The 15,158-nt window shown below is 41.0% G+C and overlaps 1 protein-coding gene across 1 annotated transcript in view; it reads left to right on the top strand.

The window, feature by feature from the left end:
• Positions 1 to 865: 865 nt before the first annotated feature.
• Positions 866 to 15,158, top strand: part of NCOA5 (nuclear receptor coactivator 5) — a 29,578-nt gene continuing 15,285 nt past the window's right edge. The window contains exons 1-2 of the mRNA XM_055438099.2: positions 866 to 1,021; positions 12,323 to 12,389. Of these exons, the coding sequence (XP_055294074.1) occupies positions 12,352 to 12,389 (38 nt within the window). The 5' untranslated portion in view covers positions 866 to 1,021; positions 12,323 to 12,351. The remainder of the gene's footprint in view (positions 1,022 to 12,322; positions 12,390 to 15,158) is intronic.

The raw sequence follows: 15,158 nt of genomic DNA on the forward strand, positions 1-15,158 counted from the left end.
AAAACTTGACCCATGGGGTTTGCAGCACTTCCTAACTCACAAAAAGCCTACCTGATTCATATAGCCATCACTGTGATTAAGAGTGCATTTACAATTGTGTGAGCAAATTCCACTTCCTGTGACAAATATATTCTGAAGATTAAATGAGCAATACAACACTTTACATGCTTTCTGGGAAATACAACTACTTTCTGGGAAATTTATTTTTGACACTGAATGAATATTCCAGAAAGAAAGAAAGAACTCAAGATGAATCTATATCACCAGACTCCTTTTGCCTCTTGTCAGTGAAACTAAACTAGATACACAGCCGCTTTGCTGCTGCTAAGTCACTTCAGTCGTGTCCGACTCTGTGCGACCCCAAAGACGGCAGCCCACCAGGCTCCTCTGTCTACAGGATTCCCTAGGCAAGAATACTGAGTGGGTTGCCGTTCCTCCTCCACACAGCCTCTTTAAACGTAAACAAAACACTTCTCTACCTCTCTGCTCTCTTTGTTCCTTGTGATCCGGAGGTTACATGAATATATGTATTAGTCTCCAATACATACATCTATAGGTGTTGAGTTTTATACAGGGCGAAATCAAAGTATTCCAGGACTTAAATGATCTCCTTCCACAGTTACACAGGAAAGAAGGCAATCTGAAAAAGTCTGAAGAAAGGCGAAGCCCTTTGGGGTGGTGGCGACCAGGCCTGGGACCCATCCTCACCCGGGGACGCCGTTGCTAGGCAACCCCTCGCGTTCTCAACCGCCGCGCAAGCCACTTCCCCGCCCTCATCGCTAAGGAGATTGACGCTCCAGCTCAGTCCTGCCGCAAACACGCGCGCTCTTGCGACATTGCCGCGCCTGCCGCTGCGTGCGCGCCCTCTGCCACCACTCCCCGCCCCGGCCGCCATTGCCTCGTGCCCGCGCCGGTCGGTTGGTGGCGCCTTTGTCCTACGGCGGGCAGGTGGGCTGAGGCGGAGGCGGCAGCGGCGGGCCTGAGGCGGAGAAGCGGCCAGCAGCCCGCCGCGCTGGTAGCGGTGAGTGCCGGGAAGCGGTGGCCGTCCGCCGAGGCGGGGGGCTGACGGTTGAGGGGGCCCAGGGCCGGATGGGAAGGCTGAGGCGGGAGGGCCCGCTCGACGCGCGGCCGTGGCCGCGGCCCCCCTGCGGGTGCGCGCGGGGCTGCGCATGCCCGGTGCGGGGCGCGGCCTTCTGACTACCGTCGAGCGCAGGCCCGGTCAGCCGCCTGCGGTCTGAGCACTACCCGCCGATAATAGCCCTTGTGGGGCTCCTCTGTAGGCTCGGGCAGCACATCCCACGTCTCCTTCTCGAAACGTGAAGTCGCTCGCCTTCGGGTCCTCAGCTAGTCGGTGGCGCAGTCGGGATTCGAACCCACGCCGAGGCGGCCGGCCTCACCGGTCTCTCTGCGGGGCGCGCGGCGCTGGGTGGCGAACCGAACGCGCTGTCCCGCTTCGCCGCCGCCTCGCGGCCTCTTGACAGCATCCTCGAGGCGTCGCGTTGTTATGTGACATTCCCCCTACACACACCCGTTTTAATAGCGCGGATCCGGGCCCAGAAAACGGGGAAAGCGACCGAGCCCGCGGTTACCCTGGCAACTAGCGACCGAGCCAGCGTCCCAATCGGCTGGTTCTCCGTCTATGGAACCTGGGCACCTTCTGCACCCGGACGGCTCGCCGGGAGGGCTTTTTTTTTAGGACGGCGTTTCCCCAGTTTCAGTCTCGCGTTGCACTTTTACATCCGTGTACCCATCTGAACAGCTATTGATTTACCAAATGTTACTTTTTCTTCTTTAAACTGACTTTTTTCCCCTCTTTTTAAAATACATTTGTTTAAGGTGGAAGCGTAAATCACCGACCATTTAATGGAAAGCCAAGTCTTTAATGCTCATAAAAAAATAAATACTTACGTATTAAAAAGTGCGTCCTGATTCCTCCTGAAATTATTCTGCGTTCCACGCTTTGGGAAACGCTACCCTAGGAATGTGGGGTTAACTGTGGTCCTTCTGCCTTTTAGCGCTGTACACAGAATTTCCCCCTGAGACTTAGCGGACTCCATGAAACGCCCTAGGGTCTTCGGGGGTAATAATTAACGTTAAAAGCTTTCTCGTTGTAAACGTTCTCATCATTAACTTACGCGGATAGTCTTAGAGAAACTGCGCTCAAGAGCACCCGGTGCGTCTCCTCGATTTTCTTGTGGCATTGTGGTGTGGTACCTACCAGATAGTTCGAAAAAAATGTTTTGCAAACGTCGGTGGATCTGCTTTTTGACAACTCTAGATTTCGTGTTTTGCGTATGAGTCAGTCTGGGTGTGAAAACTAACTGGTGTTGACTTTTCCAAAACAGTAAAGCCCAAACTTTGCTTTGTGAATATTGGAAATCACTTAGCAATATGTCGACATCAGTTTCTTCCTCCATTCTGGTTTCTTTGCCTTTCCTTTAACTCGTCTGTCACCCTCCAGATATGTTTTTGAAACTTCCTACAGTCTTAACGTAAAACATAGAAACAGTGATTTTCCTTGTAGACTGTGCTGGAGAAGGCCCAGAGGAAGGAATTTTTCTAGGCACAGGTTGTTGAATGGCCCAGGCCTCTGAACACCACACTTTGAAGGAGGAATTGACAAATTAACTTACCCCTTAGTTAACATTGTATTCTATTTGTAGTCTGTTCAATAAGCTCTGTTTTTGTGTATGAGAGAGCAGATTTACTTTAACTCACTGAGAGAGAACTCAGAAGTCAGCATAGGCCTTTCAAGGGCTTTTTCCTCAAAAGGCTGTGTAAAATATCCTTATTCCTTGGGATTACTTTGTGCAGGCACAATGTAGAATTTTTGAAAGGCTAAGGTAATTTTTTCACATTTCAAAGCAGCAGTCCTGTGTGGAGAAGAAATGAGAATTATTTTATTTTACTCCAGTCAATTTCAGAACTTCAGTAACTGGAACCTCATCTACCAGTGTTCAAAAGCTAAGAATAAACATTTTTTGGAAAGGCTTTAGAAGTCTGATGAGAAAGAGCACCTGATGGTTTGAAACTTCATTTTAAGTATCCGTTGCAAGCGTTCATTCTCCATCGCCTGCAGATGGCAGTGCCTTTGTACAGCTTATTGCTGTTGAATAAAGTATTGGAATTCAGTTGTGCTTTTAAGAATGGAAAATCTTAGGGTGGGATGATTTGAGAGACTAGCACTGAAACATGTATATTATCATATGTGAAATAGATCGCCATCCCAGGTTCAATGCTTGTGACAGGGTGCTCAAGGCTGGTGCACTGGAATGACCCTGAGGGATGGGATGGGGAGGGAGGGGGGTTCAGGATGGGGAACCCATGGCTAATTGATGCCACTGTATGGCAAAAACCACTACAATATTGTAAAGTAATTAGCCTCCAATTAAAATAAATTTATTAAAAAGAAGAATGGAAAACCTTTGGAGGAAGTATATTTAATATTCTGTTCTGTTCCATTTACATTGTTTCTTTGTTTTTGACTCTTCACAGGAGAAATTAAACAGCTCTTCCTACACTCACTGTTACTCTTGGTGGTAATGATAAAGTACAACAGGCTGTGCTTATGGTTCACAAAGCAGGTTTACAAAACCAACTCATTTTCTCCGTCCTGTCCTCTTGTGAGATAGGTAGACCAGTCTTAAATCTTTTTTGCATATGAGGAAACAATGGCTCAGAGAGATCATATTCCTTGCCCAAATAACATATTAGTAGAACATATTGAATAAAGGGTTTTTGGCCCAGTAGATAAAAGATTTTGTGGTCAAGTAAAATTGGGAAATGTTAAGGTAAAAAAGCAGTGTCCTTACTCTAGAACTTCTCAGAGGCTTTAACATATTAAACATAGGCAGTGTGGATGTTCAAGAGAGGAAGGTATCATGATGCCTTTCTCTTGCTGTCCTCTCACGAACATCTTGTGGTTGTAGTGTTCCCCCAAACCGACTACTCTTTCTGCTACTCTAGATTTGTTCTCTGTACCTTGTTGTTAACTAATACTTACCATATGTCTTTAAGACAAACACTTTAAAAGCTCCATCAGCCTTTTTGTGCCTAAAGATTTGTTCTGTGAACAGCACAAACATTTGCCTAGACTATTCAGTAACTTGAAGTAAACTACTGAGAAGTTAAAAGGGCAATAAGCAACAGAAAATTACCCTCTGTAATTCTCATTAATGAGAGACATTAAGGAAAGGATCAGTGTTAGGGCACTGTCTGAGGCAGCAGCACATGAAGGAGATATGAACTGTACTGACAGCTAAATATGTGATACCAGCATGCCTGCTGTTTTTTAAATGGTGGTTTTATTACCACCAAATATGAATATTTATAGGGATGGTCATTTTCATTCTTTATCTTATCACTAAAAAATGAAAGATAATAGGTCAACTGGACTAATTGCATTAATGTTAAGAAAATAATTCCACTCAAAGAATCAGAACTTTTCCAAACCATAAGACTCTTTTTCCTTTTATTTCATGTTTAAAACATTATTGTTGACCTATCCAAAGACCAACAACTTTAGGCAAAGAGCAGGAGAACTTAAGTTGCATTAAAGATCAGTTATAAAGCAGAATGGCTTACAACTTTAGCTCTAAAAAATATTTTGAGTGGTGTCCTGGTTTGGATGTAGAATAATAGAATTACTGAAGGTTAGGTTGATTCTGCAGCTAGTGAGCAAGCTGTGAAGAACTTTGAATTACAAGTCATTTGGCTTTTAGTCATTTTGCATACTTAATTACGCAGTTGGAGACTGAGAGAGATGATACAAGAAGTTTGTTTTTAATCTTTCTTCAGAAATTATTTTTGATATCCAAAAGAAAAAATAGGAATAAGATGATTTTCATTCAATTTTAAAATTTAGAGTTATATAGTTGAACTTTTTTTCAGCCTTTGGGAAGATTACATTAGGACAGCATCAGAGTCACTGGAACAGCTCGTTGTAAATACATGTTCTTGGATGCAACTTCCCACCCTCACTCCCAGTTGACCAGTCTGCAGATTTTAGCCATTGTTGTGACATATTCTTTGTAACAGTTTATGAACTATTCCCCCTTGAACACAGGAGTTTAGAGAGATTTTTAAATGGGGGACTTAAGTATACATTCTGTATAAACTACAGGAATAAATAGATAATAGAGTGGGCTGCAGTCCATGGGGTCGCTAAGGGTCGGACACGACTGAGCAACTTCACTTTCACTTTTCACTTTCACACATTGGCAAAGGAAATGGCAACCCACTCCAATGTTCTTGCCTGGACAATCCCGGGGACGGGGAAGCCTGGTGGGCTTCCGTCTGTGGGGTCACACAGAGTCGGACACGACTGAAGTGACTTAGCAGCAGCAGCAGAGGAGCACTGTAGTTACCAAGTACCTACCAAGAAACTTGCTTAAGTGTGGATTGGATTTCTAGGCTCTATCTTCAGATACTGAAAGTTTGAGAAGGGGTCTGGGAATCCCATTTTTAAATATCTTCTCAGATGGCACTTTTGTATCTTCATTAAAGAAATGTGATGTTGAGAATGAAAAGAAAAAATATATATGGGCGGGGAGAGGATGCGTAGTTGTTTAATGGATATAAGAGAGTTAATTTTGCAAGCTGAAAAAGTTTTGGAAACCTATTGCCTAGCTGTTTATATTTGTGAATATGCATAACACTACTGAACTGTACACTTAAAGATGATAAATGTAAGATTTTAGAAAAGATAAGGTTTGTTGTCTATTTGTTCCTGATCAGTGGATGGTTGGCTAATTAAATGATGATTCCTCTGGCCATCAGTTCATTTTATATCCTTTTATTGAAGGTAAAATCATAACTTTTAGATATTTTTCTCCCCTTTAGTCCCTTCAATGTCAAACCAGTGAATTTCAAGGAACATTATTTTAATGGGCAATATTTTGAATGTCATAGATTTAAATAATCCCCTATTATTTTGAATAATAAACATACAGTAAACCTTCATTAATTTGACTTCACTGAAACTCTGTTTATGGTAGTTCAGTTCATAACCTCCTAACATGCCCTCCTGCCACCAGTTTCTTCCTTTCCATAGCAGGGTTTTTTTGTTATTTAGTCTGCTCTGGCTTGCATCTGTAATTCCTCTCTTTTCCTGGCTCCTATCATCCCATTTCCTACATTAAACTTCCTGCAGTTTTTCTTACTATGCCCTTCAGACCATTCCTTTGCCTTTGCATGTGCTGCAGTGACTTCTCTATTTTCTGGTAAACTCACTCTTCAAGACTCAGTTTAAATGTTATTTTTAGGCCTTCCAACCTCTTCCTTCCATCCCTTGTCCCCTATTCCTCCCAGTGTTCTTTCTCTCTGCCCTGCCACACACATACGCATAGTTAGGCCTTCTTTATCGCTGCCATAATCCCATTTTAAATTATGTTGTGATTATTTATATACTTGTGCCTCTCTTCTTTATTAAACAGTGAATTCCTTTAAGGCAGAGATTTTAGCCTTGTTATTTCCATATGTCTTAAGACCTAGTACAGAGTGTCATGCGTGGTTATGTATAGAAACATTTGATGTCCTGATTATAAAAAGTACTTTTTAAGTTCATTAATTTAGTTCTCTAAGGATCTCTGGGCTTCCCTGGTGGTTCAGAAGGTCAAGAATCCACTTGCAATGTGGGAGACCTGGGTTCAATCCCTGGATTGGAAAGATCCCCTGGAGGAGGGCATGGCAGCCCACTCTGGTATTTCTTACCTGGAGAATCCCCATGGACTGAAGAGCCTGGCAGGCTACAGCCCATGGGGTTGCAAAGAGTTGGACACAACTGAGAGACTAAGCACAGCACGAGGATCTCTACTTGTACAGTTCAGTTGAAATTTTACCTTTTTTAAATGAACCTGTATTTTGAATCTTTTGTTGCTCCATCTTTTTTAGTAGTTTAGATTAGCTCAACCTTTGTTGGTCCAAATTAGCGAGCTTTTTGTCTTAGTTGATATTCTCCTTGAATCAGTATAACAAATAAGGTAGAATATCCATTTTATCAGATTTAGAGAAATCAAGTGACTTGACTAAATCCCCTCCCCCATGTCCCAGAAAAGTAGGACTAGAACTCAGATTTGCTGATTCCAGCCGAGGTTCTTTCCTCAAAAGAAGTAAAAAGGGCCAGAAATTAAATATTGATAGAGAATTTTTGTCTGAGGTGTTACAGTGAATAGAATATCAGTAGTAAAAGCCAGAAACATTGTTGTTTGAGGTGATAGAAATCAAAGTTGTAATTGAATAAGCAGGTCCTACACTGTTGAGTGTCTGGGGCACTTAAACATTGGTATGACCAGCATAGACTGCCTTTTCCAGATTCTATCAGCATCTGATCAGAAAGCCCTCAGTTCAGTTCAGTTCGGTCGCTCAGTTGTGTCCGACTCTCTGCGACCCCATGAATCACAGCACGCCAGGCCTCCCTGTCCGTCACCAACTCCCGGAGTTCACTCAAACTCATATCCATCAAGTCGGTGATGCCATCCAGCCATCTCATTCTCTGTCGTCCCCGTCTCCTCCCGCCCCCAATCCCTCCCAGCATCAGAGTCTTTTCCAGTGAGTCAACTCATTGCATGAGGTGGCCAGAGTATTGGAGTTTCAGCTTCAGCATCAGTCCTTCCAGTGAACACCCAGGACTGATCTCCTTTAGAATGGACTGGTTGGATCTCCTTGCAGTCCAAGGGACTCTGAAGAGTCTTCTCTAGCCCCACAGTTCAAAAGCATCAATTCTTCGGCTATCAGCTTTCTTCATAGTCCTCACCAGTGTTCAAAATGGAAGTCAGGTCTTTCTACTCCCTGTTGGAGGCAGCATAACATGTTTAAGCACGTTAGTGTCAGGCACACCTGGTTTTGAGTTCTAGCTCTGCCTTAGCTCTGCCTTTTGATCATCTTTTGACCTCAGATAAGTCACCTAATTTCTCTAAAGTTCGCATTTCCTCATTCTCAAAATAGAGATCATAGTACAATTCCAAGAGCTGTAGAAAGGTTTGCTTGAGATAATGCACATAATGTTCTTAGTACAGGCTCTGGGACAGAGTAAGTATTTTGTAAATGTAAGTTATATTGTTTCCACCATTCCTGTTCCTTGGAATAATATCCTAATACCATTAAGAATATAATAATTATTTCAATTAGAAATTGAAGGAGATAACCAAATATGAGGGGTTGTGTAGTTTTCAGAGTAAGCTTAAAGCATTGATTTAGAAACAGCAAGCCAAGCATTCTCTTATCCCTAACTCTTTACAGTGTAACTCATAATATCCCTGATGGTACAATATATCATCAAAGTCATCTTCATAAATATGGTGTAAGTGAGAAGTCATGTCCTTTCCCTTCCTAACTTTGGGAGTTACTGTCTCATATTCACTGTCTTGTCAGTATGGTTTCTCAAGTGGCATTATCTTTGTCATCATGTATTCCCAATTTAATAATTCCCAATTGTTGGTTGCTTTTCAGCTAGACCATTTGGCAAATTTTATTTCATTTGTAATCATTTCTTGAAATTGTAGGGAATTCCCTGGCAGTCCAGTGGTTAGGACTTATTTCAGCAACCAGTGATGGTACTGTCAAATGTTACAGTTCATACTGCACTTGTTTAGAATAGCCCTGTTTTCCATTGTGACGGTCTTTGAAGTATAAAAATTGGTTTTAAGGTGAAAAGAATTGTTTTGTGGTGGTACGATTAAAAAATAGAGCAAAACAGTTCCTGATACTATGAATGAAACATGCATTTTTATTTATAGCATGTCTGAGGACCATTCTGTGAACTCTGTCTGGCATATTAGTCTAAAATAAAATTGTAGATTAGATGTTGTACCTTCCTTTGGGAGTTCTTTACCCCCACTCTTTTGTGATTTAAAACAGCTCTGCTGCTTCCTGTATAACATTTTCCAGATTATTTTCCATTATTTTCCCATTTATGTGAATCCCTTCAGTTGGTGCTGTTTTTCTTGTCTAAAAATTCTTACCAGAGAAGTGCTTTTAACCCTTTTTACCCCTTAGAAACTACAGATATTCAGGTGAAGGTTAAGCACCTTGTGGTGATGGTGACTTTGAATGGTATTCACGTTGCGAATAAATTGACAAAGTGTAGAAGTGCCAACCAAGCTGAGGTGGAGGAGACACTGAGACCGAGCTGCCCCGATGAATACAGCAGGACGGAAAAGAAGCACGGTTTCTTCCCTTTCTTAGGCGGGAGAGGCGTTCCACCTCTTCTTGGAGAGTCTTTTAAGTTACCACTGCCCTCTTGTTGATTAAATTCCCTCCAATTTTGATTCCCCTCTAATGTCCAGAAAGATTCCCCAATTGTCTTTCTGTTTTCCCTTCTCCTTTACGTTGATATCATTTCTATTTGGTGTAAATTTTGTATCTCAGTAAGGATTTAGAAAGAAAATAATCTCATTCAATTAATTAATACAAAAACCCCCTTTAGTCCTAGTATTTGCATTTTCAGATTCAAACTTGTTCAAATGAACCTCCAGTTGATGGGTTTTCAAATTGTGTGACAGAAAATTGGGATGGGGCAAGGTTTTGGTTTGTTGGTTTGTTTTTTCTGCTGCTTTAAATCTTTGTTGTACCGTGATCAGCTCTCTGAAGTTATTTGTACTTTTGGTAGCTTCTGTGTTCTTTCTGTATTTCCGAATTCTTAGGTTTTCCAAAAGTTCTGTGTGCACATATGATAGACTTGTTTGGGTATGTGAATTGGTGGTGATGATAGTTTTTCATAACTCTTACTGAGAACGCCTCCACCTCTAGCCTAACCTGAGCAGTCCTCTTAGATGGCAGTGAGACTAGCAAAATGTTTCAAGTTTCATTTTGTCCATATCTTACTCAAGGTGGGGATTTAAGGATCTCTTTAATAGGAATGAATAAACAAACAGTTGCTGTACCATACCAAAAGTTTGCTAACCCCTAAAATTAAGAAAATGGTCTAAGAGTTCTCATTTCTGCAAAAGAAACTTAAGCCACACCATCCAAAAACAATTACTTTGGACTCCTCCAAGAAAATGGATACTAGGAGGCAAATTACAGTCAGAATGGTTTAAAGACATAATTTGAATTTTTAAAATAATCTTACAAATGATTGCAAAAAATTTCACAAACTTCAGAGGAAAATATTTACCTCCTTCATTTTAACTGCAACCAGTTTTGCCCCAAAGGTATATGGTACCATGAGTACTTTGATCTCCCCAGTCCTATATTTAGTGGCCCTCGCAGAATTGGATATAATTATACAATGCAGAAGTCCTTTTCATATGATGAGGTCAAAATTATATAGTATTTATAGACACCAGTTAAGTTACCACTGCCACTGTGTTCCATATTCTCACCTAAATGTTTGATGAGTCAAGTCAGTGTTTAGATGAGTTTTATTTACATGATTATTTAATAATACATGGAATCTTGCTGGGAAATATGGTCCTTATTTAAAAGAAATGCGCATGCCACTAACACCACTCCCCATGTATTCCAGAGATACTTTGAAAACTGCTTAAATAATCAAAGACTTTACATTTCTCCCTGAATCATAGTCTCCCTGTATTAGAAAGCAGTACAAAGTAAGTGGGCGGACTAGGTCAGTAGGCCCTTCTAAACCTGAACTGATACTCTTCACAATTACATATAGAAGAAACTAGATACTCCCTGTATGATCTGTCATAATATAACGTGTTAATATTTCAGGACTTGAGATGTCCCTGGTGGTCCAGTGGCTAAGACTCTGCGCTCCCAGTGCAGAGGGCCTAGGTTTGATCCCAGTCAAGGAACTAGTTCTTGCATGCTGCAACTAGACCCCAGTGCAGCCAAATAAATACATATTAAAAAAAAAAAAAAAGTCAGGCCTTAGTGAATTTTAAGGGTTGTAACTTGTAACATGCAATACCAAACCCATGATCAGGTATTACTGGCCAATTTCTGTGTAGAACATATTTCCTGATTCTTTATAAAGGAAGAGGGATTGTGTCTGCTCAGTTAGAAACTTAAGAAGCAGTTTACATAGAATATACTTCTCTGACTGTTTATATGTATTACCTTCAGTTTGGTCAAAAGCCATTCTCCTAAAGATAGAGGGCTTCTGACTTAAAATGCAACTGAAGATCATTCTCACTTGAATAGGAACTTAGTAGTTGACAACATAGCAGGATAAAGACATACAAGATCTCTTTTAAGTTTTGTCGTTACTGTGATCTTTCACGTGATAAGACTCTGGTTAGAATTTTTCACACACATAATTACTATTTTCAAAGCTATTTAAAATCACTGTTTTAAATCCTAATTGTGTGATTGTTTAATACCATTTAATGTCATTATTAGATACACTGTTAATTGCTTAATATGGAACAAGAGGAATAAAATTACACTGCAGCAGAAAGCAGTTTTATTTCTCCATTTACTAAAGTATGAAATTTTTAATGTGCTTATTTTTTAAGGCGTATAAAAATTATCAGGTGTTATCTTTGAGCATAGATTGGTACATTTCTTTAGATATTTATCTAATATGTCTTACTTACATATGGTGTTTTTATTACTTGCTTCAGCTTTTGCAAAGTAGGTTTGTGTTGTTTTTAGCCATGAGACTTTTAACTGCACAGATTGGCTCTGTGAGTTTATGTTTCCACTGTTCTTTACCTAGTTGTATATGCCAGGCTTCTGTAGTGAAAACTTACAATGAGTGTTTTATTACTTAACCTTACTATACCAAATGCCAGTTCTTATTCTTAGGTACTTACCTATGAGGGTTATAAATATTAGCATGTCATATGCTTCGTTTAGAAAAAAATTAATTTCTTTCCTACATCTCATTCTGGAAGATTCTATCCAATAGAATGCCACAAGACAAACTAAAAGGAGCCCCTGCTTCATGGAATATTAGATGTTTTAAGACTGGATTCCAGCCATTACTTCCTTGTAATATAAAATGGAACTACTTGCCCTTGCTCTCTCTCTTTTTAAAATTCTCTTTCTTTCTTTCTCCTCCCCTCAAAAAAGAATCATACATCTGGCTCTCCAAGAATTTAGAAGATAACCTTTTCCCCTTTTGGAGGGGGCAGTTTTTAGTTTTAGGCTTGGCAGTATTAAAGCCTTGACATAATCAGTTTTACACAAATTATGTGTTAGCTAGAAAACTGAGGGACATTCTCTACCAAGCCATGACAACGTACTGCCGTAACTTAATAAAAATTGCCCAAGTGACTGTGCGTCTGCTGAATGGATTTTCTTACACCATCTGGTTGTCATTGTAGTTTTTTTGTTGTTGCTTTCATTTGAAATGTGCTGATGATCTTGTTTTTATTCCGTAGCATTGAACAGATGGGTTGATTATTCTTTTCAGATATTAATAAGGCAGCGGAAAGAAGAAATATGAATACGGCTCCATCAAGACCCAGCCCCACACGAAGGTAAAGTACCCTGAAGCAGTGAGTTACCTTGGGAGAGTTGGGCTCTGGGGAGTTAAGCCCAACTTCGTACATCAAGGGTCTTTTCTTCCCCCCCAAGAAATCAGAAACGCACAAGCAAACAATAAGAACGTGAACCTGTGTGAAGGGCCTTGCTGCTTTTTTAGAACATACATCAGGAGATGCAGAGGAAGCTTTGTTTTCCGTGGCAAACCCAGCAAGTTCAGCTTGCACCGTGAGTTGCAGGCGATTGGAAGAGGATAAACCTCTGTGTTTCCCCCGCTCACGTGTCAGTGGGAGCCTCCACATCAGGAGTGCCCGAGGGTCATTGGTGTGTGCTGCGCTGCCCTGCAGCAGGCTCGACTCTTCATTCCACATGGCTGCCGGTCCAGATGTTCACCCAGGTTTACAGAAAGTGCTGCTTGAGAGATTGCTGCTGTGCCTGTGCTGCAGATCCCCTGTGCGCTCGCATGCTTGGGTTACCTATTGAGGGGAAATAAAAAGGGCAAAAACACCCTACCTCTAGAAGTCTCCCTTTTTCTTAGTTTTCCTGGAAATAAAAGGCATCTCCCCAAATAGTCTTCCACTATTTACAAAAGAGATAGTCCTGATGTGTACCCTCAAGATATGCATTAAATTGGTCCCAAAGAAGAGCATCATTAATGTTGCCATTACACCAAAGATGAGTATATTGTATTCAAACTGCTGGCCTCATAAAAAGCACACAAGTGGATGCAATGCGTGCAGTTTTGTGTGGAATGCAGACATACATATCTCATATCTGGTGTCTCCTCATGGCCCAAGTGGATATTCAGTATGGATTTTGCCTTTGCCCCTAAGTAAAATGCCAGTTTTCCACAGGAAACTACATTTCGTATGATGACTGAAAATGCTGAGTACAACAAATCCTAGTCTGTACTGGTAGCTCCACAGGTCACTTGGGGGTATACCCAACTAACTGGGCACTTAAACATAACATATAGCTGTCCTGCTTTGAAACAAAAACACCTATAGTTTTTTACCTACTTATAGGAAGGATTGGCTGCTCTGTGTTTGTATATGCGCCCACTTGGACCTGAGGGTATTTTCTAAGCTACCAGGATTAAATTACACAGGTATGTTCTGCAGAGTTCAAGCAGACCTTCGAGACAAAGTAATGCCGCTGATTTCAGTTAGATTCTTTGAGCGGTCTGCCTGGAAGTTGAATCTAACACCACAGTTATAGCTGCACCACAGCTGATAGCTGGATGCCCTGGTCATCCATTGGTTTCACTGCAGAAGTAAGCATATACATTGGTATTCTGTTTGTTTTCTCTGACACCATAAGGAATGCCTGCAGCTTGCAGGTAAATACTATATTGATTGATTTTGTGTCTGTGTAAGTGTCCTAAAGAACATAAGTGAATGCTCTGGAACTTCAGCAGATTCATATAATGTCTGTTTCCATTGTGCTGCATCTAGCCGCTCTGCAGATATTGGGCAGTCCCTTCAGTGTTGCTCCTCGTTGCCCCAGTAAACATGGAATACAAGTGACTGAGAGTTTGCATCTAATGGTCAGACATATGGGGCTCCACTGGAAGCTGTGGTTGCTGAATGACTTGAAAGGAGATGCGGTGTATATCCGATTTCCAAGGAGCTCAAATATGTATGTTTCTGAAGTAGGTAGCTTACAGGAGTGTAGAATTGGTCACTTTATATAAAGACACTCCTCTGGTAAAATCCTCCTGCTCTCTGTATCCTCATGATGTCTGTGATGTCTGGGTAATGTTTCCGCAGGCAAAAAGGAGGTGGGACTGCACATCACAGAATAAAAAGTAGTTCTCATTTGTGCTATGATAAGAATATTTTATGTCATTCCACTAAAAATATACCTAACCAGATGCTTTTAACATTTCCCGTTATTGTAGGTATTCACTAAGCATTGGCAATGTTGGGGAAATAGCTTACTCCCCTGCTTGAAATCCAATATTGCCATTGCTAGACCATTAAATTTAAAAGATTAATTTCATCCCAGCCTAAAATGCAACTCCATAATTTCATCTGTAATGGAAGAATGCTTTTTTTCTTGCTTTTTTATACCCCCCCAAAGATAAACATACAAACAACATTGGAGGGGGCCTTTTAAAATGTTCTCCTTACCAGATTTATAAACATATGTCACGTATATTTTCATTTTAATATGCCGTCTTCCTCAAAAGTAAATTCTAAGATGAGGTCATTTGGGACGTAGATTGGGCTGTGGCTTCCCACTTTATTTATAATCAATAGGAGGGACAGCTAAGCTAATTAAAGGTCCATTAAAAATCAGTCTTCATGGTGATCCGTCCCTAACTGGGTTCCTCAAAGTGTTGTTTAGCATGATTAAGTTTCATATAGTCATACTCAGTAAGGTTTGGGGAAGAGGGATATTCACATTTAGTAAAAGAAAATCTATCCTGAGCCCCATCTAAAAGTCTACGCAGAGTCCCAGTTTTGTTCCCTTTAAAAATAAAAATTTTCAAACCCTAAAGTCAGATAAATTGAACGTTGTATTCAAAGTAGAACACTAACGTTTTGATCATTGTGCTTATCGTATAGTGTCTCTAAAGATACTCGTCTGGAAGGGGCTAATCATTTCTCAGGGTGAACACTGGCTAGCGCGCACTCTCTTCAGGTGTGTGTTTCCAGTCAAAACCTGGAGATAATTCCAGTGTACCAGTAGGTTGACAGCAATCCATCTGCCTTCATTTAGCAACCCCAAACATTTTATGTGCCCCCAGGCATGGAGGAATG

Source organism: Moschus berezovskii, chromosome 15, assembly GCF_049115385.1.
Source record: "Moschus berezovskii isolate FMDL1 chromosome 15, NW_MosBer_1.0, whole genome shotgun sequence".
NCBI lineage: Eukaryota > Metazoa > Chordata > Mammalia > Artiodactyla > Moschidae > Moschus > Moschus berezovskii.